Source organism: Stenella coeruleoalba (genome assembly GCF_951394435.1).
Source record: "Stenella coeruleoalba genome assembly, chromosome: 8".
Lineage (NCBI taxonomy): Eukaryota > Metazoa > Chordata > Mammalia > Artiodactyla > Delphinidae > Stenella > Stenella coeruleoalba.
In genome coordinates, this window is record NC_137154.1 from 33801133 (window position 1) to 33823419 (window position 22287).

At 35.8% G+C, this 22287-nt stretch overlaps 2 protein-coding genes across 2 annotated transcripts in view; one reads left to right on the forward strand and one right to left on the reverse strand.

The window, feature by feature from the left end:
• GAS2 (growth arrest specific 2) overlaps positions 1-903 on the reverse strand; it is a 158347-nt gene extending 157444 nt beyond the window's left edge. Inside the window, exon 1 of the mRNA XM_079929755.1 lies at positions 888-903. The gene's annotated coding sequence lies outside the window, so the exon portion shown is untranslated. The remainder of the gene's footprint in view (positions 1-887) is intronic.
• Positions 702-4616, forward strand: FANCF (FA complementation group F). Its single transcript, XM_079929754.1, has one exon. The coding sequence runs from the start codon at positions 1051-1053 to the stop codon at positions 2128-2130; it is 1080 nt and encodes a 359-aa protein (XP_079785880.1). The 5' UTR covers positions 702-1050; the 3' UTR covers positions 2131-4616.
• Positions 4617-22287: the final 17671 nt, after the last annotated feature.

Below are 22287 nucleotides of genomic sequence, written 5' to 3' on the forward strand. Positions count from 1 at the left end.
GTTAAATTTGTTTCTCTTCTCCTTCTTGTTAAAGCAAAACAAAACAAAACACCAGTTCCGACTACTCATTAGAATACTTTTGCTTGGTGTCTTTAAGACTGGAAACAAACTCAGCTCAAATGACTTACTGTGTCATCAACTTCAGTAGATTAGAAATTGTTGTAGGTTTCTGAACAAAACCCCTACAGGTTGGCAGATAAACATCTGTAGAACACATAAATTTGTGAATAATCCAGATAACATTCCAGAAGTGGATTCTTCTTCCCCCTCCCCCTTCCCACAATCTTTAGACAAGCATGTGTTTTTGTTATATGCTGTTAAATGCCACTTAGTTCAATTAGTTGTTTGTGTGAAATAAGAGTCAATTAAGTTATTCTGCCTTGAGAATTACAAAAACAAAACAAAAAACAATAATGAAACTTTGAAATAAAATTTAAGTTCCTTTACTATTTTAATAAAGTATTAATCTTTAAGTTTCAGGATTCAAGTTCTAAAGGATTCAAGTTCTAATAATAATAGGATAAGGTCAAGGCCCAGACTTTAGCATAGTGTCTGGTATTAATTAATTGAAGGTCAGTACCTTTCTACTAAACTGAATTGAACCAAAATTTTTATTTAACTACATTTTGTTATATGTAACAGCCCGTGTCTGGCTTTCCCCAATTATGATAAACCTTAACACAGATTCACTCACGCAAAACTCAGGAAACTTCTACTAGAGATGTTTATAAAGCGAAAGGAAGCACGGAGACCTCCGTAACTAACAGCATCTCCCACGTGGCTCCGGGAATTCTCTAATCCTAGCCCTCCCTTTATTCTCCCTCCCGTAGGAGCCTCCTCAATATCTACGGCAAAAGTAAAACCAAGAGCACTTTCCCCGGGCTTACATTTCTCGGAGTGCAGGTACCCGGATTAAAGCGCTGTCAGATTGACAGGGATTTTACCCAATAGCGTTGCAGAGAGGCGTATCGTTTCACCAACACGCCAATCAAGCACGCAGAGAGTAGCCGGCTCCAAGGTGAAGGCGGAAGTAAGGCCCTAGCGCGCTCAATGGAACCGCTCTTGCAGCACCTGGAGCGGTTCTCCGAGGTTCTGGCTGTCTCCCGCACGACCCACGTCAGCACCTGGGACCCCGTGACCGTGCGCAGGGCCCTACAGTGGGCTCGCTACCTGCGCCACATCCACAAGCGCTTTGGCCGCCATGCCCGCATTAGCAAGGCGCTGGAGCGGCGACTGCAAAACCAGTGGAAGCAGCAGGGCGACTCTGGGCCTGCTCCAGCCCCGGGGTTGGCGAACTTCCAGGCCTTGGGGCTCTGCGACCAGCTGCTGTCCCTGCGACTGCTGGCGAACCCGGCCCTCGGGGATGCCTCCTTTCACTACCTGCTGCAGCAGCTCTTTCCCGGCCCTGGCGTCCCGGACGCCGAGGAGGAGTCGCTTCAAGGCAGCCTGGCCCGCCTCGCCCGCCGCCGGGCCGCTCTTCACATGCTGCGCTTCAACGCCTATGGAGAGAACCCGGCCCTCCAGGAGGACCCACTGATGAAGACCCAGGCGGAGCTGCTGCTGAGGCGTCTGCAGGAGGTGGGGGAGGCCGATGCAGGGGGCCCAGGTAGGCTTCTCAACAGCCTGTGGGAGCGCTCGCCCCAGAACAACTTCCTGAAGGTGGTAGCGGCCGCGCTGTTGCTGCCGCCGTCGTCTCCCCGGCACCAAGAAGAGGAATTGAAACTAGGCAGCCCCAAAACTCCGGGAGAGGAGGGTCAAGAGCTGCTTCGCTGGCTTCTGGGGAAATCGGATGTCATGGTTGCTTTTTGCCGCAGCCTCCCAGCCGGGCTTTTAACTTTGGTGGCGGGGCGCCATCCAGAGCTCTCCCGGGTCTATCTGGGCCTGCTAACAGACTGGGGTCGACAGCTGCACTACAGCCTTCAGAAAGGCCTTTGGATTGGAACTGAATCCCAGGATGTGCCCTGGGAGGAGTTGTTGAGCAGGTTTCAAAGCCTCTGTCAGGCCCCTCCACCTCTGAAAGATGAAGTTTTTACTGCCCTGAAGTCCTGTAAGGCTCAAGATGGAGATTTCGAAGTCCCTGGTCTTAGCATCTGGACAGACCTGTTGCTGTCTCTTGGGAGTAGTGCGTGATATTGCATTTGGGCAGAGACAAGTTCTTAGCCCAGGCCCCAGTTCTCTATGGGCAACGTTCTGTAACTGAGCAATCGAATATACGGTTTACAAAATTAAAATCCCAGTGTTCTCGCCAAATGTCCTGTACTTTGATGTGTCCAAAATATTATTGTAGGTCCTAATATATAATAGGTGTAATTGTAACTTAATTACAGATATGTAAGTAACTGGCTTGTAGTGCCATGGATTTTCTGTTTAGAGGAGGTAATATTGGAAGTATCCTACCTAAAGCCATGGAGTTAATAGTTTACATTCTAGAAGGCGCACTTCTAATAACGTTGAAAAGATATGTGCTTGTCAAAGAAAATGCAGCTTTAAAGTGACAAACAAGACACCTTTTTTAATATTATTAATGCCTTACTTTTGCAGGTTTTTCTTGGGTTTTTTTTAAATCTCCAGAAGTGATTTCTCTAACCAACAACATGTGCTGTCAGAAATGGTTTGGAAAGCCAACTGGCCTAGTTGGACTTTAAACCCTGGACTTTGGCCTTGTTAACCTAACGTTCTAACCAATTAACCAGCGTCAACATGTATTAAAATTGTGTTATTCAGAAATTTTGTTTCTCATTTCTGTGCATTGAAAGATCATGCAGTAATTTAAAGCATTGACTTAAGAAAAAAATTTTACAGCATGGTAAATACAAATATATGCCTTTGGAATATTAATTTAGCATTTGATGGTAAAAGAAAAACTTCTGAATTAGTGCTGCTTCTGCCATTGACTAGGTTAATAAATCACAACCTTGGTGTTACAGTTGCCTCATGTTGAATGAAGTGTTGAGACTAAAATAGTCAAATTCTCCCACTTTGTCCTTGTTGGCTGCCCTATGGGGACAGTTTAGAATATTTGTTTAGTGTGTGTAGGAACCTAATTTTGTGAGTTTACCCAGATGCTCCACTACCAGCAGAGTGATTACCAATCACCAAACTTAAGAATGATTTATTCATTTTTATTAGGGGGAATATAACTTTCTGTTCATCAAGATTTTTTTTTCCATAACCAAGTTAGTTGGTTGCAAGATTCTTCTAATTCCAGAAATGGAATTAGAGCAAAAGGAGTTGTATAATCTTGTAGAATTTTTTATTCTATAGTGAAACCTGGAGTAAACTACTGTTCTGCTAGCAAGTACACTTTTCCAGATGATCCTGGGTTAACACAAGCAAGTTTGTATTTCCTGTGGTTTGATTCCTTTTTCTAGCTCTCATCCATGTAGACCATCTTTTAGATTTAATTTGCCATTAATGCAGGAAGAAAGGCAATTCCTTCTGTTAGTTACCTGAAAGTCTTTTTTCAGGAAGCATAACCCAATGAAGAGTTCTGCCCACACAAGTCATAATATTGACCCATAAACCTAAGTCCCATAACCCTAACCTTTAGCTTTAAAGAATGACAGTTTGTAAACTTATTTCCCTATTTCTGCTGCAACATTGCACACTCTTTTTCAAGATAAAATGGTAAAAATTGTTATAGACTTCAGTAAAAAAAAATTTTAAATCTATTTTTATACTCACCATATCTTATTTTAGGCTCCATGCTATGTTCATTGCATAGATAACCATATTTAATCTTCACATCAAGACTGTATTGTTATAAATCAAGATACAAGCTAAAGAAGATTAACTACAATGCCCAAGGGCACACAGAAAATAAGCAACATGAGAACAGAAGCCAATCTGTTATTTTTTTCCCCCAGAGCCTAGCACAGTGCCTGGCATGTGGTAGATACTCCAAATGTTTGAATAAATGAAGCCAGGATTAGAACCTTAATCTATATTCTTAACAACAGTAAAATTTTTTTTTTTTTGACCATGCCACGTGGCTTACGGGATCTTAATTCCCAGAGGAGGGATCGAACCTGGGCCCAGCAGTGAAAGTCCCGAGTCCTAACTACTGGACCAGCAGGGAATTCCTCTTAATCTGTATTCTTTATCTTGTTTTAAACAAGGTTAAAGACTTGAAGAGGTGTTATTGAATATAGAAATCTTACTATCACTCTGAATCTATAGGAAGAGAGAAAAAATGAGAGGAAGAAATGGGAAATTGAATAAATAAATTCAAGATTCTTATGAGCCAGCAGATAAAATGACTGCATGTGCCTGTTGTTTTTTGTTAGTATTAGTTGAGGACAAATATCTCAATGCTTTCTGAAAACTTCCCTTGGACTGAGTGTATATCTATTGAGTATATTAGAATGTTTTAAATCTAAATGCTGTTGTCCATGTGCTGGCTGCTTATTAAGGTTCTGATTCTAATGGAAAATGTGTAAGATTTGGCTTTGAGTACATAAATAAGGCTATGCATTTGTATGGTGTCATACAGTATACAAAGTTTTGCAATTAAATCATCTTAGCAGAACGTCTTAATATAACTGTAAGACAGGATAATGTGCTGTGAACTTCAAGTTTTATTAAGGAGTTGTGACTACAGGTAGTGATTTGTCCAGTATTTATATGACTCTTGAGTGGTAAGGTCACCAAGGATATGGATCTTTTCTAACTTACATTCACTCCACAAATCTTTTCTAGGGAGGTAGATTGCTGATTTGAAAACCAATACTGTATTAAAAAATTTTAAATGTCTGTATCATCAATGTATACTCTAACAGGGACTGGCACATGGGAGAAATTATATTTATCAAATATGGTTTAAATTTGGGTTATTATCTACTACTATAACTTTTACCTAGTTATTTCACTGTAGGAATCAGAGTTCATTTATCTATGAAACAGAAAAATTCCACCCTTTTGAACTGCTTAGCACAATTAAAAGATAAAATGATAATGCATATGAAAATGATGTCAGAAATTATAAACAGGCCGATTCATCTATTTTCTCTTCTTTAAATTGATAAACATATAAATAAATGTAAAATATGATTCACACAATGAATTAGTATTTATGAAAAGCAACCATACCTGAAAGTGTAATAAGAACTGAGACTCATCATTAAGATTTGACCATTAAAATAAATTTGAAATAAAATGAGGAGTTTAATATTTTAATACACTTTTATTGGATAAATAATATGGTAACAATATTAAAGGAATACCCTATCGCATTGGCACTATTTTCATTTTTGTGTATTCCTATCCATCTTTTGGTCACGTGTCTGCTATTTCCATACCTGTAATTAATGTATATAACATCTCTAGATTTTATCAAGTTATCAAATATTTTTATGTTTAGTCTTTAAAAATAAAGGAAAATATGTACTTATTAGAAAGTAAGTCCTCAATAAATGCTAGTTAAATGCTTTTTCCTATGTTTAATGAGATAAAAATGTTGAAGTCTTTTTTCTTTTCTTTTTCTTTTATATTATTTTTTTTTGCCCACACACGTGGCTTGCAGGATCTTAGTTCCCTGACCAGGGATAGAATCCAGGCCCGTGGTAGTGAAAGCGCCAAGTCCTAACCACTGGACAACCAGGGAATTCCCTCTTTTTCTTTTATTATGTTAACTTTTCTAATGATAATTTGTCGTTGCTTTTCAGAGAGGCTCAGTCAAATGTATTAAATTTTTAATATTCTGTTCAATTCAGCTTATATTTTATTTAGATTTTTGATTCTGAGTTCATGAATGAGATTGACCTGTAATTTTTTATTCTTATATACTTTTGTTTGAATTCAGTATTTTACTGGCCATATAGAATGAATTAGAGACTACTCTTTTTCTTATTGTCTGTGAGAGTTTTATAAAATTGGAATGAACAATTCCTTGGGAGTCTTATAGAATTATTCTGTAATACAATCCGAACCTGATTTTTTTTTAATTGAATGACTTAACTACAATTTCAATTTCTTTATGGCTATTGGAACAAAGTTGTTTCTTACCTTTTTTATCACTAGTGTTTTCCTACCTTTTTATCACTAACACACCTACAATCCTGTTTCATTTTTATTCCTTTTTTTCCTCTTTGTCTTAGCTTTTCTTGATTTGTCTTCCCAAGTGTTATCTATTACATAATTTTTCCCAGTGAATTAAGTTTATTATATCACTTTTTCTATTTCAAAAATTTATGTTCTTATTTTATCTATTTTCTTCTTTGCTTTTATTCTGCTGTTCCTTCCTCAGTTCTTAAGCAAAGTCATTTAGCTCATTTGTAACTTTTTTTATTATATAAGTATTTAAATTGCCCTTTAAATTTTGCTTTCACTGCAAGTCTCTTGTTTTGATATTTAACATTTTCATTATCATTCAGTTCTAAGTATTTATAGCTTAGTTTCCACAATGATTTCTTCTATAATCTATGGATTACTTAAAATTGTTTTTTAAATTCCTCAATGGATAAATATTCTTAAAATTATCTTTTTGTTATTCTTTTCCAAATTAATTTATTTTTGTCAGAAAATGTAGTTTATATGATACTGAATCTTTGATATTTATTGATACTTGGTTTATTGTCCAAATAAGTGGTCAGTTTTTATAAATGTGCTGCATGTACTTGAAAAGAATGTGTTTTCTCTAATTTGGGGACACACATTTCTACATATATATTTTAAATTAACTTTGTAAACTTAAAAAAAAATTATTCTGCATATTTACTACTCCTTTTCTGTTTGTCCTATCAAATAAGTGAGGGAGCAGTGCTGAAATTCCCCACTATGTTGGGAAAGTTGGACAGCTGCATGTAAATCAATGAAAGTAGAACACACCTTCTCACCATACACAAAAATAAACTCAAAGTGGCTTAAAGACTTACATATAAGACATGACACCATAAAACTCCTAGAATAGAACATAGGCAAGACATTCTCTGACATAAATTATACCAGTGTTTTCTTAGGTCAGTCTCCCAAGGCAATAGAAACAAAAGCAAAAATTAGCAAATGAGACCTGATCAAACTTACAAGCTTTTGCACATCGAAGGAAACCATAAACAAAATGAAAAGAGAACCTACGGACTGGGAGAAAATATTTGCAAACTATGTGACTGACAAGGGCTTAATTTCCAAATTATACAAATAGCTCATAAAACTCAATAACAAAAAACCAAATCAAAAAATGGGCAGAATGGGCTTCCCTGGTGGCGCAGCGGTTGAGAGTCTGCCTGCCGATGCAGGGGACACGGGTTCGTGCCCCAGTCCGGGAAGATCCCACATGCCACGGAGCGGCTAGGCCCGTGAACCATGGCCGCTGAGCCTGTGTGTCCGGAGCCTGTACTCCACAACGGGAGAGGCCACAACAGTGAGAAGCTCGCGTACCGCAAAAAAAAAAAAAAAAAAAAAAAAAAGTGGGCAGAAGACCTAAATAGACATTTCTCCGAAGAAGACATACAGATGGCCAATAGGTACATGAAAAGATACTCAATATTATTAAAGAAACGCAAATCAAAACTACAGTGAGGCCCCACTTCACACTGGTCAGAATGGCCAACATTAAAAAGGCTACAAATAACAAATGCTGGGGATGGTGTGGAGAAAAGGGAACCCTCCTACACTGCTGGTGGGAATGTAAACTGGTGCAGCCACTGTGGATAACACTATGGAGGTTCCTCAAAAAACTAAAAACAGCGTTGCCATATGATCCAGCAATCCAAGTCCTGGGCATATATCCAGACAAAACTACAATTTGAAAAGATGTATGCACCCCTATGTTCATAACAGCACTATTTACAATAGCCAAGACATGGAAACAACCTAAATGTTCATCAACAGATGAATGAATAAAGAAGATGAGATGGAATATTACTCAGCTATAAAAAAAAGAAATAATGCCATTTGCAACTACATGGGTGGACCTAGAGATTATCATACTAAGTGAAGTAAGTCAGAAGGAGAAAGACAAATACCACATGATATCACTTATATGTGGAATCTAAAATACGACACGAGCATATCTATGAAACAGAAGCAGACTCATAGACATAGAGAAGAGACTTGTGGTTGTGGGGTGGGGAGGGTTGGATTGGTATGTTTGAGACTAGAATGTATAAACAACAAGGTCCCCTATCATATAGCACAGGGAACTATATTCCATATCCTGTAATAAACCATAATGGAAAAGAATATGAAAAAGAATATGAAAAAGAATTTGTGTATGTATAACTGAATCACTGCTGAACACCAGAAACTAATACATTGTGAATCAACTATACTTCAATTTAAAAAAATTCCCCACTATGATCTTGGTTCAAGAAACTTTATCAATTATCGTTTTATATATTTTGAGCAATTCCATGATATGCAGTCAAATTCAGAATTGTTATATCATCTTAATGAATTGAACTTTTCATTTTGTAATGACATTTTCTGCTTTAAAATCTTTTTTCTATTATTATTATCATTATTAATATGACTGGACTTTTTTCTGCTACCCTACTTTGTGCTTTCTATTGATATTTGTCTTGACTTTTCTGCTTAATTTTCTTTCTCAGTTCTTTTTAATTTCCTGAATTTTTTTTTGTCTTCCTATTCCATTTCTCCCTCAGCTAATTGAGATGCTATATTCTATACCTAAGCTTTTCCTCTTGAAACTTTTACCACATTTAACTTAAAAATATCTAAAATTAGTTCGAAATCTTTATTTCCCTTTCTAACAATACAGTGGGCCTTAGAAACCTTTAACCCTGATCTCATCTCCCAACTCACAAGTTATTAATTTATTCATTTTTAGTTTTGTTCTTTACAAGAAAATTTCCAACAAATTAGAACACTTTAATTAATATTTTATACAGACAAGTGTGTTTTTTTTGTTTTTGGGGGTTTTTTTTTGACAAGTGTGTTTTTTGTTGTTGTTGTTGTTTTCGGTACGCGGGCCTCTCACTGTTGTGGGCTCTCCCGTTGCGGAGCACAGGCTCCGGACGCACAGGCTCAGCGGCCGTGGCTCACGGGCCCAGCTGTTCCACGGCATGTGGGATCTTCCCAGACTGGGGCACGAACCCGTGTCCCCTGCATCGGCAGGCAGACTCTCAACAACTGCGCCACCAGGGAAGCCCAACAAGTGTGTTTTGATTTACCTACATGTTTAAAATTTTTGTTTCCCATTGCTCCTCAGACATTTCTCCTGGAATCAGTTTATTATTTTTTTTTTAGAAGTTCCCCTGAAGAAGGTCTCTAAATGGTCTCTTAGTTTTTATCTAAAAATATTTTTATTTTGTCAATGTTCTTAGAAGATAATTTTGCTGTGTACAGGATTCTAGGTTAACATGTTAAAGATAGTAATTCACTCTTTTCTGTTTTCCATTGTTGATATTCAGAAAGCTGTTGTCAGTCTTCTTATGGTTTTTTCTAAGTGATCTCTTTCTGGTTTCTTTTGAGATAGTCCTTGCTTCAGTATCTGCAGCCACTATAACATATCTAATTGTGAATTTCTCTTTTTTTTCTTACTTGTTATGTGTTGTATTTCATTTATCTGTGCAGTTGTGTTTTTCTCTGTCCAGTTTTATTCTAATGTTTCCTTTCCTCCACTTTTTCTAATGTCTCCTGTGACTCTGATCAGGTCTGTATTAGATCCTCTCATACTACCCTTATATCCTACAACCTCTCTTTCATAGGTTTTATCTCCTTACCACTCTATGCTGGTGTGGAAACTGCTGTTACCTCCTAGGATATATTTCCCTATCTTCATTTTAGTAATAATATCTCAGCCCCAAATTTCAGCTAGAAGTGGCCACCCAGCTAGAGAGTAAATTTCCCTGTCTCTCTTGCAGTTATTTACATGTGGCCATAACACTAGATTTTGACCATTTGTGAATAAGAGGAATTGATATGCACAACTGAGGGTTCACACTCCTGACATATGAAATCATTTTCCCTTAATGCTCTATTTGTCTCTTGAATTTAGCTGGAAAGTCATTGTGGTGCTGAAGACTACCTTGAATCACACCGCTGAGAAAGATTGGAACAACTGCTGCAGACAAAAAGATGTGGCCACGTGTTCAGGGTGGCAGAACAGAGCCCACTTGCCTCATTTGTCTTATTATATGGGATAGAAATACTTCTCTCTCTACCCTACTCTCTTATCCAAATCACTGTTTTGAGTTGTAGTTGTCACATCAACTTTGCCTATATCCTTAGTAAATGTATTGGTATATTCTTGTTAATTCCCTCTTATTTATCTGGTGTTTAAGCAATCCATTAGGTTTTTAATTTCAACAATATTTTTTTCCTAAAAGTTTTATTTGTTTTTTGTTCCCCTCAAGCCTGCCTGATCATCTTTTATAATCTCATATTATATGTTTATTTTTTGTGATTCCATTTTTTTACATTGTTATTTTATATTCTGTAGTAATAACTTCAAAACCTGAAGTCCCTGGGGATTTAAAACTGTTTGCTGTTTCTGTGATTCTCACTCATGGTGATTTGTTTCTTTACATACTTCTGTACATATATTGTGAGTTCCCATTTATTTGATTTAATCTATGGAAACCTAGATATCTAAATAGGGTATTCTTTCCCCATGATGGCATTTTCAATAGTTCCTGTCAGAAATAGTGAACACCTGTAACCTAGGCCACTTTGGCAAGATTCCTGGCTTAATGCAAGAGGTTTGGCTTCAATTTCCCTACATTGTGGCTTGCTCAAAGCATAGTTTCCAAATCTGATTTGCATAATACTCACACCTCTCTGTTTTTGGAGAGATATATGTTTGGTGGTGAAAGATAGCCTGGAAATTTCCTAAAATTTCAACAAAGCATTAGAAGCATATATTATTGAGAATCTAAATGTTTATAGCAGTTGGGTCTTACTGAACATACAGTCACAGCTTTGCCGAAAGTGGAAGTCCTCATTTTCCCTTTAACCCAGACAGACCTAACTTTTGCCCTCAATACTCCCCTTTAAGAAGTCTTGTCAAGGTCACAAATCATCCCTATGATCCCATATTCGAAGGACACCTTTCTGATCTCAAGTTACTTGACCTCTCAGTAACATTAGACATTTTGACCACTTTCTTCTTTTTGAAACTAGGCTTGAACTTCGATTCTCAGAACTTGTGTGACACTGCTCTATCCTGGTTTCCTCTTACATTTCTAGCTATTTTTTCTCAGTCTGATTTTCTGGTTCCTCCTCCCCTAATCAATCTTTCTTGGATTTCTCAGAGTTTAATAGTCTGCCTTCTCTTTCATGTGTGCTCTCATCCCAGGTGATCTCATCCCTTTTCCACAGTTTTAAATACTACCTGTATGCTTTCAACCGCCCAATTTACATCTGCAACCCAGAGCTCTCATCAGAGCTTCAGGATGAATATCCTCACTTAAATGTTTCACAAGCCTCTCAAACAAAATATATGCAAAACAGAATTCTTCATATCCCCCAAAAGCCTGCTTATCCCCCTATATTTCTCCGTAAATAGCCAGAAGCCTGGGAGTTATTCTTGAATTCTTTCTCTCTCCTAACCCTCATATCCAATTTACCAGTACATTTCCCCTTATCTAAATTTGTACTCATTACCCTAATATAGGATAGGGTGACCATAGATTCTTGTTTTCCCAGGACAGATTTGGGTTATGCCTGTTGTCCTGGCATAATTAATACAAGTACAGTATCCTTTTTCATTCTCTAAAATGCCCTGGTTTGGCTGATAATTCGTATATTCACCCATCTATCACATCTCTGCCATTAGCTGGTTTCTCTGCTTGCTTTTTTGCACCTCTTACAATCCATACTCCACCTAACAGCTCAAGTAGTCAACTCTCAGTCATGTTCTCTGAGAAATTTAAAGTCAATGGCAGAGAACTTACATAGACTTTTACTACCACATCTACCTGTACTAGCATCTATACCCACATATTTCACCTTCTGTTTGTTTTCAGTCATAAGCTCTTCTATATTAAGCCAATTTCTATACACTCCAGCAGTACAGGAATTCTTTCAGTTCTTGGAGTAGATAGGCTGATCTTTTTCCTGTCTTAGAAACTTTGCTTACATTATTCCTTCAGACAAGAATGTTCTCACCCAGTCCTTCATTTCTCAGCTTAATTTCATTCTCTCACCATAATGTCTCTATCTAGATATGTTTCACTCTGTTATTTTCCTTCAGACCACCCATTTTCCTATTAAATATAGTTGTGTTGTTCATGTGTGTCTGTCTTTTCTACTAGAGTATAAGTTCAGTAAGGACAAAGCTGTTTTGCTTGAACATCCAAGGCCCTCACAGTATACTGGCATATATTATGTAGTGGGTACCTATTTATGAATGTATAGGACTGGAGCAAACATTTGATTAGAGCATCACCCTTTGGGTCATATCTTTAAGAAGTATACATAAATTTAGTAGTGGCTACATGAAGTACAATATAAATCCAAACAATGAGAGTGGGTTCCCCAATATATGGTAACATTTCCAAACTACAATCAATCAAACGGAAGAATCTTCCAAAACTTCTTTGCTGCATATGAGTTGGATCAACATTCATCAAGGTCAAGATTTAGTTGCTGTGGTTAAGTTACCCAGTTATAGCTCTTTTATGCATTTTTTTGAGCTCTGAAATAGTATACTGAAGCTCTAAAGTAGTAACCAGTTTATAAATAGAATGGCCAATCTTCCCTAGCAAATTGTGGATATAAGGTATTCATATTAACATAAATTAGTTAATGCAAATGCTCTAGGAAGAAACCATTGATTTCTCTCAGAACTTAATTGGAAATGATCAATCTCTACATTAGAAGTGTGGCAGTAGCATCATTTATCAGATGCTAATTGTCATGGTGGACCAAGAATACACTTTTGGCTTAGAAATATGGTAGCCCTAAGGGAAAGTAGCTTGAATAATTACAATAATTAATGTGTATAGAACTGTCTCTTGAAGCTTCATTACTCTTAATATTGGGGTAAAGGTTTGAGTTCAAAAGAGCTTGCAGTGTTTTAAAGTCTTATTGTGGTTTTATCCTTTTATATCATGAATGACCAGGACTTAAATCTTAGGAACATTTTAGATGCAGTAATTCAGAAGTATAAGCATAGGGATATAAAATGTGAATAATCAGTTTATATTTTATATTTATACATATAATACAAATAGCATTATCACATTCTGAATGAAGTCTATAATAATCTCAATGTCAGGCATATATTTGATATTTGGGTTTTACACATCAATATTTAAAATAAATTTATTTTAGAGGCAAATTTGTTTATCACTACAAAAATGTTCCTCACTTTTTATATATATCCTTTCAGTTTGATATTTGTGTTGCAAAATTTTACTCATTTATTTATTCAGTAAGCTACTAATATGTCAGACTATGATTTAATGCACTAAAATGATACAAACCAATTTATTTAACGTATATATTTTTATGTTATGAACCAAATTTCATATTTCTTAAAAAATACATCTGGAAAGCAATATGTGAGGTATAGAGATATATATGTAGATCGATATTGGATATTTTATCCTCCTTAATTGTTCAAAGCTCTGTGGGATAGCTGTTGAAATAATCGTTATTATACCAAGCATTTGACACATTATCAATACTTATTTGGTAAGATATTCTGCTTGAGGCTATGCATGTATCTATGAGCACTGACGATGTGCCAAAATGGAATAAGAATATAGCATACTGTTAGCTTTCACTGAATACAGAAGCACCATGGACAAGAATGGATAAATGTTCTTTGCTAATCTCAAACACTTTAGGTACCTTAAAAAATGTTAACTGAATTTGAATCCACAATGAATGTTAAGATCAGATTTCAAATAATCTATCACTAATAAATTGTCTACTAAAATGCAGATAGGAAAAAAATGCAGATTATAAATTATAGTTTTTTCTAGAGATAAAGAGACCTCAAAATTCTGTAATAAATATTCTTGGCAGAAAGAGTATGTTTTCTTACCTTGTATTTAAAAAATATCATGTTGACAATCTTTGATGAGCTTCAAAAATATTCAGTAGTCTCTGTAAACATTAATAGCCAAGAGTGGGATGAGGTTGGAGGTACACATTCTCTGGTTTGTTTTTCCAATAATTGCAAAAACATGTGTTCCTGACACTGCTGGTTTGAAATTGCTGTTGGAAACATAAAATAAATTACAAGTGACTAACAAGAGCAATTTACAGAAGATACACGATCTAGTTCACTAGTCAGCAGGCATATGGAATTACTATAGTAACCAAAACTAATGGAGAGCAGGCGCCATTTTCTAATTATAGCTAGAAGCACTGGACCTTGCGCACTGTACCAGTAAATTGGTCCCAGTAGATTCAAAATGATTTCACTGTTTGTCATTATAGACGTTAGCAAAGGCAGGATATTTGAAGAATATGGTTTCTGCAATTTGTTAAAGGTATTATACCCATTTTATAGTCTAGTTCTGTGAATGGACTATTACACTTACTATTACAATATTACAATTAAAAGGCGTTTATAATTCCATTTAACAGTTAAAGAAGTTAAAAAAACTATGATTTTTTTTATGATGGGGGAACTAAAGTATAAATGAGGAGACAAAGGTGGGAAATACATAAAAAACCTTGTTAAATGGCTTTGTTTTATGATTAATTTTTATAATACAACACTATCTCTGGACAACCTTGAATAAATTCTTTCATAGCTCTAAGCTTTCGTGTTCTTATTTGCAGAATTTTGATGAGAATAATAACTATATCTTTCTTTAGTAAAACAATTAAGACCATGAATATTCAAGAACTTTTAGTAATTCTTTTAGAATAGGTTTACTGGTGTCACATTCTCCTAATTTTCCTTCATCTGAGAATGTCTTGATTTCATTCCTGAAGGATAATTTAGCCACATATAGAATTTGGGCTGACATATCTTTTCTTTCTGCATTTGAGAATGTGCCATTTCCCTCTGGCATTCAGGGTTTATGATGACAAATCTGTCATTTGAATGTTTTTTTACCCTGTAGGCAAAATGTCATTTCTCTCTTTCTGGTTTAAGATTTTTCTCCCTGTCTATAGTTTCCAGAAGTTTAATTATGATGTATCTTGGTGTAGATTTCTTTGGGTTTATCCCTCTTGGGAACTGATCAGCTTCTTGAATCTATAGACTTATGTCTTCAGCCAAATTTGGAGAATTTTCAGCCATTACTTCTTAGAATATTTTTCAGCCCTCTCTCCTTCTCCTCTCTTTCTTAGAGTCCCATGACATGTTAAATATTTTATTTTAGTCCAACAAGTCACTGAGTTTCTGTCATACTTTTTCCCCAGTCTATTTTCTTTTGTTCACGTTGGGTAATTTCTACTGTCCTATCTTTGAGTTCATTGATTTTTGCCTCTGTCCTCTCCATTCTATTATTGTGTCTTTCCACTGAATTTTCATTTCTGTTATTATATTTTTCAATTCTAAAATTTTCACTTTTTTTTCTTTATGTCTTTTATTTCTTTACTGAAACTTTGCATTTCTTTTTCATTTGTTTCAAGTGTGTAATTGCTCATTAAATCATTTATATGACAGTTGCTTTAAAATCCTTGTCAGATAATTCCAACATCTGTGTCGTTTCTGTGTTAGTGTCTGTTGATTGTCTTTTCTCATTCTCCAAGAAAAATTTTTGATGGGATGATTTTATTTTATTTTTTTAATCAAAAATGAGAAGAAAAACCTAGCTTCTTGAAGATTTAGTGCCATAGTAGAAAGGAGTATTTCAAAGGTTAAGACCAAGGGCTTTCAGCATAGGGTCTGCCAAACTTTAGAGGCTCAAAGAATGGCCCTGAGTTATCTTTGAAATCCTGAAGTTATATGCCAAATTTGGTGTCCACATGTTCACTTTTATGGAGAATATCATCAGATTCTCAGATGGGTAAATGATACCAAAAGCTTTTTAACTCATGCTGCCCTAGGCAGTACCAGGATGTATAAAACAAATTTCTGTGTCAAAATCAACTTAATCCTGGACATAATCAGTAATTATAATAAAATAGCTAATACTCTTTAATTATTCCTTTTGCAAATACTAATGCATTCAATCTTCATAACAACTCTCTGAGGTGGGATACTATTATTTTCTTACTTTTGAAATAAGAGTTTCTATGGAAATTATGAAGCTTTTTTTTTCTTGAATAAATGCCCTGGTAGTGTAGCCTTTAAAATTTCACATTACACCATAATATATTTAGAATTATAGTTTTAGTTTCCTATTGAACTTAGCTTTCAAATCCTAATTTCTGCTGATGTCAGAAATTTTGATTTTGCCAGTTTAAGATAATAAAATTTCATGTGATTTAAATCTCAGTCTTCTTTAGATAAATATTCCCCCTTCTGTCCCTGTATTCTGTAGGTGATCTCAGCTCAGGAGGGCCTTTTATGTCATTCTGGCATCTTTCAGAGAAGAGCTTCTGACCTGTGAGCACTCCTCTACTGATATAGCTTTTCTGTTCTTTCCACATGGGTAGTGGTTAGATAACTTCACGGTCACTATTTGATGACTATGTCCACACCTCAGCTGCCTCTAGCAGTACTAATGTCACGAAAAGTAGTCATATCTTCCATCCAGACTGCAGTTTGGGCTTTCCATTTCCCAGCTGATACTAGTGGTTCCTCATGAACCGGCCACCTCATTAGGTTTAAGTACAGGCTTTCAATTATCAGGCATGCAAATAATTTTCACATCTGGTCAATGTCCTGTGGAAGCTAAGTAAAACTCAAGGGGCAGAGAGATGAACAACCTGAAGTCCTTATTCTTTTGGGACCTTCCATACATATATGATCGCATGGGTGCACTCTGCATGACTGTCTCAACTCTGTCTCCAGAGTTCAAGATGGAAAGTGCTGCAAAAGTTCACAAGTAAGTTCCTTCAGCTTTTATTTAGCCAAATCTATTGAGAGATTCCCATGATTTTTCTACTGTTTTGACTGCATGTGGGTGTGAAGGGGGAGGTAAAGTTGGGAGCAAATTTCCACACTCTTCCACACTTACATCTAAATTCCCTTACTCTGTCTTCCAAATCCTCTCCAAATTCCTATGCCTATCCCAGAAAATAATTTTAATCTCTTTTCTATGGAAAGACTTGTCTACGTTCATTCCGTAACCTTCCTTCATTATGTAGCTCATTGTATAATCCTATGGTCTGAGTCCTCCAGACATGCACTCTTAACATGCAGGTTCTCAGAATTCAAAAACAGACAAAAACCCACAATAATAGTTTTGAAAAATATGTTTTGGATCCTACTTGATATCATTGTTCAAAGTTGTATCCTCCCTTTCCCCAAGGAAACAAGCATTTCTTGCTCACTGGTGGATAATGTAAATGAGGTCACAAGGAGTATTGGCTATCAAAATATTATAGTGTCATAGTAGGATAGAGTTAGGTTAAAAATAAATAAATAAAGAGGTTTTAGAGTGTATCTTTTAAGAACAAAAAAAAATCCCATATAGATTTATTTTTGATGGCAAGGGGAAGAGAAGGGAAAGAAAGTACAGTTATTCTTGGAATTGAGATTAAAACTCAGCATTCTTCATAACTTCTTGTGTCTCATACATTCACCAAATACTTCTTTCTTAAAAGAGTGACAATACTTCTATGGAAATAGCAGTTTCTAGTTAAATGAACAAAGCATTTAGTAATGAGTAGGGAGTTCTGGGACCCTCAGGGAGAGAGATTCACATTTACTGAGCTTCTATTCTTTGCCAGATACTTTGTTAGGCTTTTTGCTTACATTATTTTATTTAATCACCACCATAACCCTGCAAAATAAATAACATTGTTATTTGTTAATTTTATAAATAAGGAAATGGAAGTTCAAGTAGGTTAAATCAATTTTCTAAGTTCATTAAATTAGTAAGTGAGAGAGTATTATAACTCCATTCTTTCCAAACTTAGTTTTTTTCTCTGCTACACTGATTTACAACACTTGGACCAATTATCCAGAGTTCATAGAAGAACATTTATAGAGTCTTTGAATTTATATTTCCTTATATATATTCCTAATTAATGGATTCTAATAAGACTCATTAATGAATGCAAGCAGAAAGTCTAGACAGAGATGCCTGTATTAAGCAGGAATAAGATGAAAAGATGTGGTTTGGACAATATACAAAGACACAACAACAAAAGGAAAAGAGAAAAAAAAGAGAGAGAAACAAAGAAAGGGAGGAGAAAGAAAGGAAGGAAGAAAGAAAGAAAGAAGGAAAAAAGAAGGAAGGAAAAGAGAAAGGCATGTAATAAACAAGGGCAGAATTATTCTTGAAGAAAACTCAAGGAAAAAGGGAAATCTTCCAGTGATTCTTCATGCTACAGAAAAATATAATGAGCTGATGAATTCAAAGAAAACAGAGCTCAAAGACAAAAGATGGAAATGAAGAGAGATGCAAAACTGAAGAAATAATTTGTGAGCCAAATAAATCTACTACTATAGAAGTAACAGTAGATTACTATTAATAAGAAAATAAAATTCTACTAAAGAAAATTTTAATTTACTGACATAGAGAAATGTTTGAGATGTGAGATAAAAATATTAATGAAATAAGAGAGAAGATAAATGTGGAGGATATGGATGGTTTAATAGAAGGGTATTTGATGTCCTTGGACTGTCAAATTATTTTGGGATCTCCCCAAAATAAAACAAATAAAGATATGTCAATATTGCCACCATCCAATTGATTTGGTAACCACTGTCAAGGTGACTGGACACATTAATTTTTATACTCATCAGCATTGATTTGATTACTTTAAAAGGTGGATCTGTAGACCCTATGGAACTGATTTATGTCTACTTTGAGAGCAATTGCACAGCAATCAGAGACATTTTCTCCCTTGACTATTAATATATATTATAACAGCAGAAGGCACAAAGATGAGAAAAGCCAAAAAACAACAAAAAAAACCAGACAACTGGATGAATGATAAAAACAAAATCTACATATGTTGTTATTAACAATTATATATAATTGACAACCAAACTTTCTTATATATACACACACACACGCATACACATCTAGTTATTTATTTTGTTAGAAGTTGTTTTTCTTTTTTAAAGTTTAGAAGGAATGACATACTTTTTAATAATTAGATCTATAATTGAAAATGAATTGTCTGTGACTTTGAGATGGAAGTACCAAACCAAGTTCCTTTCAAATATTCTTTTGAGTCAGGAAAGATTGATAGAAAGTAGAAATGACTGTGGCCTTTCTGCAATTGGAAGTTGTAGACTACTGGCTTGTCTTTGAAGATTACATATTGGTTAACATTTTCTATTAGTCATCAAGTAAATCTTTACATTTCCTGGTGTCCAAATTATGGTTAAATACATAAAAATACACAGTGTTAAGGTTAGAAGAAAGAAATAAAAGTGTAACAATTACTGAAATGTCCTATTTTGCATTAAATTAAATACATAGAAATCTGTTCGTTATACTTAAATATTATATTCAGAAACTCTGATGTGAACAAAAATATCTGATTTACAATAGCTTCTTGGAGATATAATTACACATAGTGAATAATTTAAACAGTAACAGTTGCAGAATAACTTTCAAGAAATGGTCACTCATAACATTTTGAAGATAGGATATTATTTCAGTGTTTGTCCCCATAACCATTTCTTCAGGCCGTTCCAAAGGAGATATACAGCTAAGCTTTAACGGAGTCCAGAAATTGCTAAGGGAGAATTAAAAAAAAAAAATCTTTGGCAATACTGCCATTCATGCACTTCATAGCCAGTCACCATTCTTTTTGGGTTTCTTTGTTTTTAATTTTTCATTTGGCTTCACCTCACGGCTTTTGGGGTCTTAGTTCCCCGATCAGGGATCAAACCCATACCCCCCTAACAACTGGACCACCTGGGAATTCCCTTGTTTTTAATTTTGATCCCATACCATGTCAGAGAGAAAGTAACAGCTAAAATGGGTGACTTCAAGTTGACCAAGACTCTCCCTTCCACTAAACTTTAGTTAAGTTCCTTTGAACTCTCTTGTCAACCAATGCTCAATCTTGGCTGCTGTCCAGTCCTGTCTTTGGCCTGTTCATCCTTGTCTTAGCAAATAATCCTGCTAAGTCATCTCCCCACCCTTGCTATTTGATCACCCTTGATATCTGATCAATTTCTTCATCCCCCCACTTTTGATGTCTAAGTCCTTGGCTTGCCTATAGCAAGAATCTTATAAGGCCAGTTTAGCAAAGATCCCCTTGTCTTTGATGCCTCCTCTTTGTAATTATCCATTCACTTCCCCCTCACTCTTCTAACTGGCTATGAATCCCCAGCTGTCTTTGCTGTATTCAAAGTTGAATCTGCTCTCTCTCCCCAATGCAATATCCCTATTGTGATAGCCTTGAATAAAGTGTTCCTTACCATTTTAACAAATATCAGAATAAGTTTTTCTTTGAGTCATAACAGCAAGATAAAACTTAAAGAAGTAACTTTCCAGGGTTTTCTATATAATCTGAGCACAGGTAGAAGAATATAGAAAACAAGTATTATGCTATCTACTTTAAATTTCATAAGCAGTCACTGAACAGATGCTTTGGTGAGCACTTGCAAAAGGACAAAGTAATCAGTGGCAGCCAACAAAGATTCACTAAGAACATGTCATGAAAAAAAGATTATCTCATTTATGTGAGGTTTACTAGGCTAATATTCTTGGCAATGCCATTGACAAAACTTATGATTTGGGCAAGATACTTGACAAAATATTTCATAGTATTTTTGTGTGCCAGATGGAGGAATATGAGCTGGGTGATTGTTGGTTGGGCTGCTGATTGTATGAAGTAGACCTCCCTCCACGACCTACCCTCTGCACACTAGATTAACTCTGCTATATGTCGTTTTACTTTAATAATAGCATTTATCAGCCCGCCAGAGCAAGCTCTACCCACCACCAGTCCCTCCAACCAAGCTTCTTAGATAGCCTCATCCACCAGAGGGCAGACAGGAGAAGCAAGAAGAATTACAATCCTGCAGCCTGTGGAACAAAAACCACATTCACAGAAAGATAGACAAGATGAAAAGGCAGAGGGCTATGTACCAGATGAAGGAACGAGATGAAACCCCAGAAAAACAACTAAATGAAGTAGAGATAGGCAACCTTCCAGAAAAAGAATTCAGAATAATGATAGTGAAGATGATACAGGACCTGGCAAAAAGAATGGAGGCAAAGATCAAGAAGATGCAAGAAATGTTTAACAAAGACCTAGGAGAATCACAGAACAAACAAACAGAGATGAACTATACAATAATTGAAATGAAAACTACACTAGAAGCAATCAATAGCAGAATGACTGAGGCAGAAGAACGGATAAGTGACCTGGAAGACAGAATGGTGGAAGTCACTGCTGTGGAACAGAATAAAGAAAAAAGAATGAAAAGAAATGAAGGCAGCCTAAGAGACCTCTGGGACAACATTAAACACAACAACATTTGCATTACAGTGGTCCCAGAAGGAGAAGAGAGAGAGAAAGCACCAGAGAAAATATTTGAAGACATTATAGTCAAAAACTTCCCTCACATGGGAAAGGAAATAGCCACCCAAGTCCAGGAAGGGCAGAGAGTCCCATACAGGATAAACCCAAGGAGAAACACACTGAGACACATAGTATTCAAATTGGCAAAAATTAAAGACAAAGAAAAATTATTGAAAGCAGCAAGGGAAAAACAATAAATAATATACAAGGGGACTCCCATAAAGTTAACAGCTGGTTTCTCAGCAGAAACTCTACAATCCAGAAGGGAGTGGCATGATATACTTAAAGTGATGAAAGGGAAGAACCTACAACCAAGATCACTCTACCTGGCAAGGATCTCATTCAGATTTGATGCAGAAATCAAAAGCTTTACAGACAAGCAAAAACTAAGAGAATTCAGCACCACAAAACCAGCTCTACAACATATGCTAAAGGAACTTCTCTAAGTGGAAAACACAAGAGAAGAAAAGAACCTACAAAAACAAACCGAAAACAATTAAGAAAATGTTCATAGGAACATACATATTGATAATTACCTTAAACACGAAAGGATTAAATGCTCCAACCAAAAGACACAGGTTTGCTGAATGGATACAAACACTAGACCCATATATATGCTGTCTACAACAGATCCACTTCAGACCTAGGGACATATACAGACTGAAAGTGAGGGGATGGAAAAAGATATTCCATGCAAATGGAAATCAAAAGAAAGCAGGAGTAGCAATATGCATATCAGATAAAATAGACTTTAAAATAAAGAATGTTACAAAAGACAAGGAAGGACACTACATAATGATCAAGGGATCAATCCAA

Bases quoted from the DNA above. Each gene is read 5' to 3' on its own strand.
- FANCF (XM_079929754.1), top strand. From the start codon at position 1,051: ATGGAACCGCTCTTGCAGCACCTGGAGCGGTTCTCCGAGGTTCTGGCT.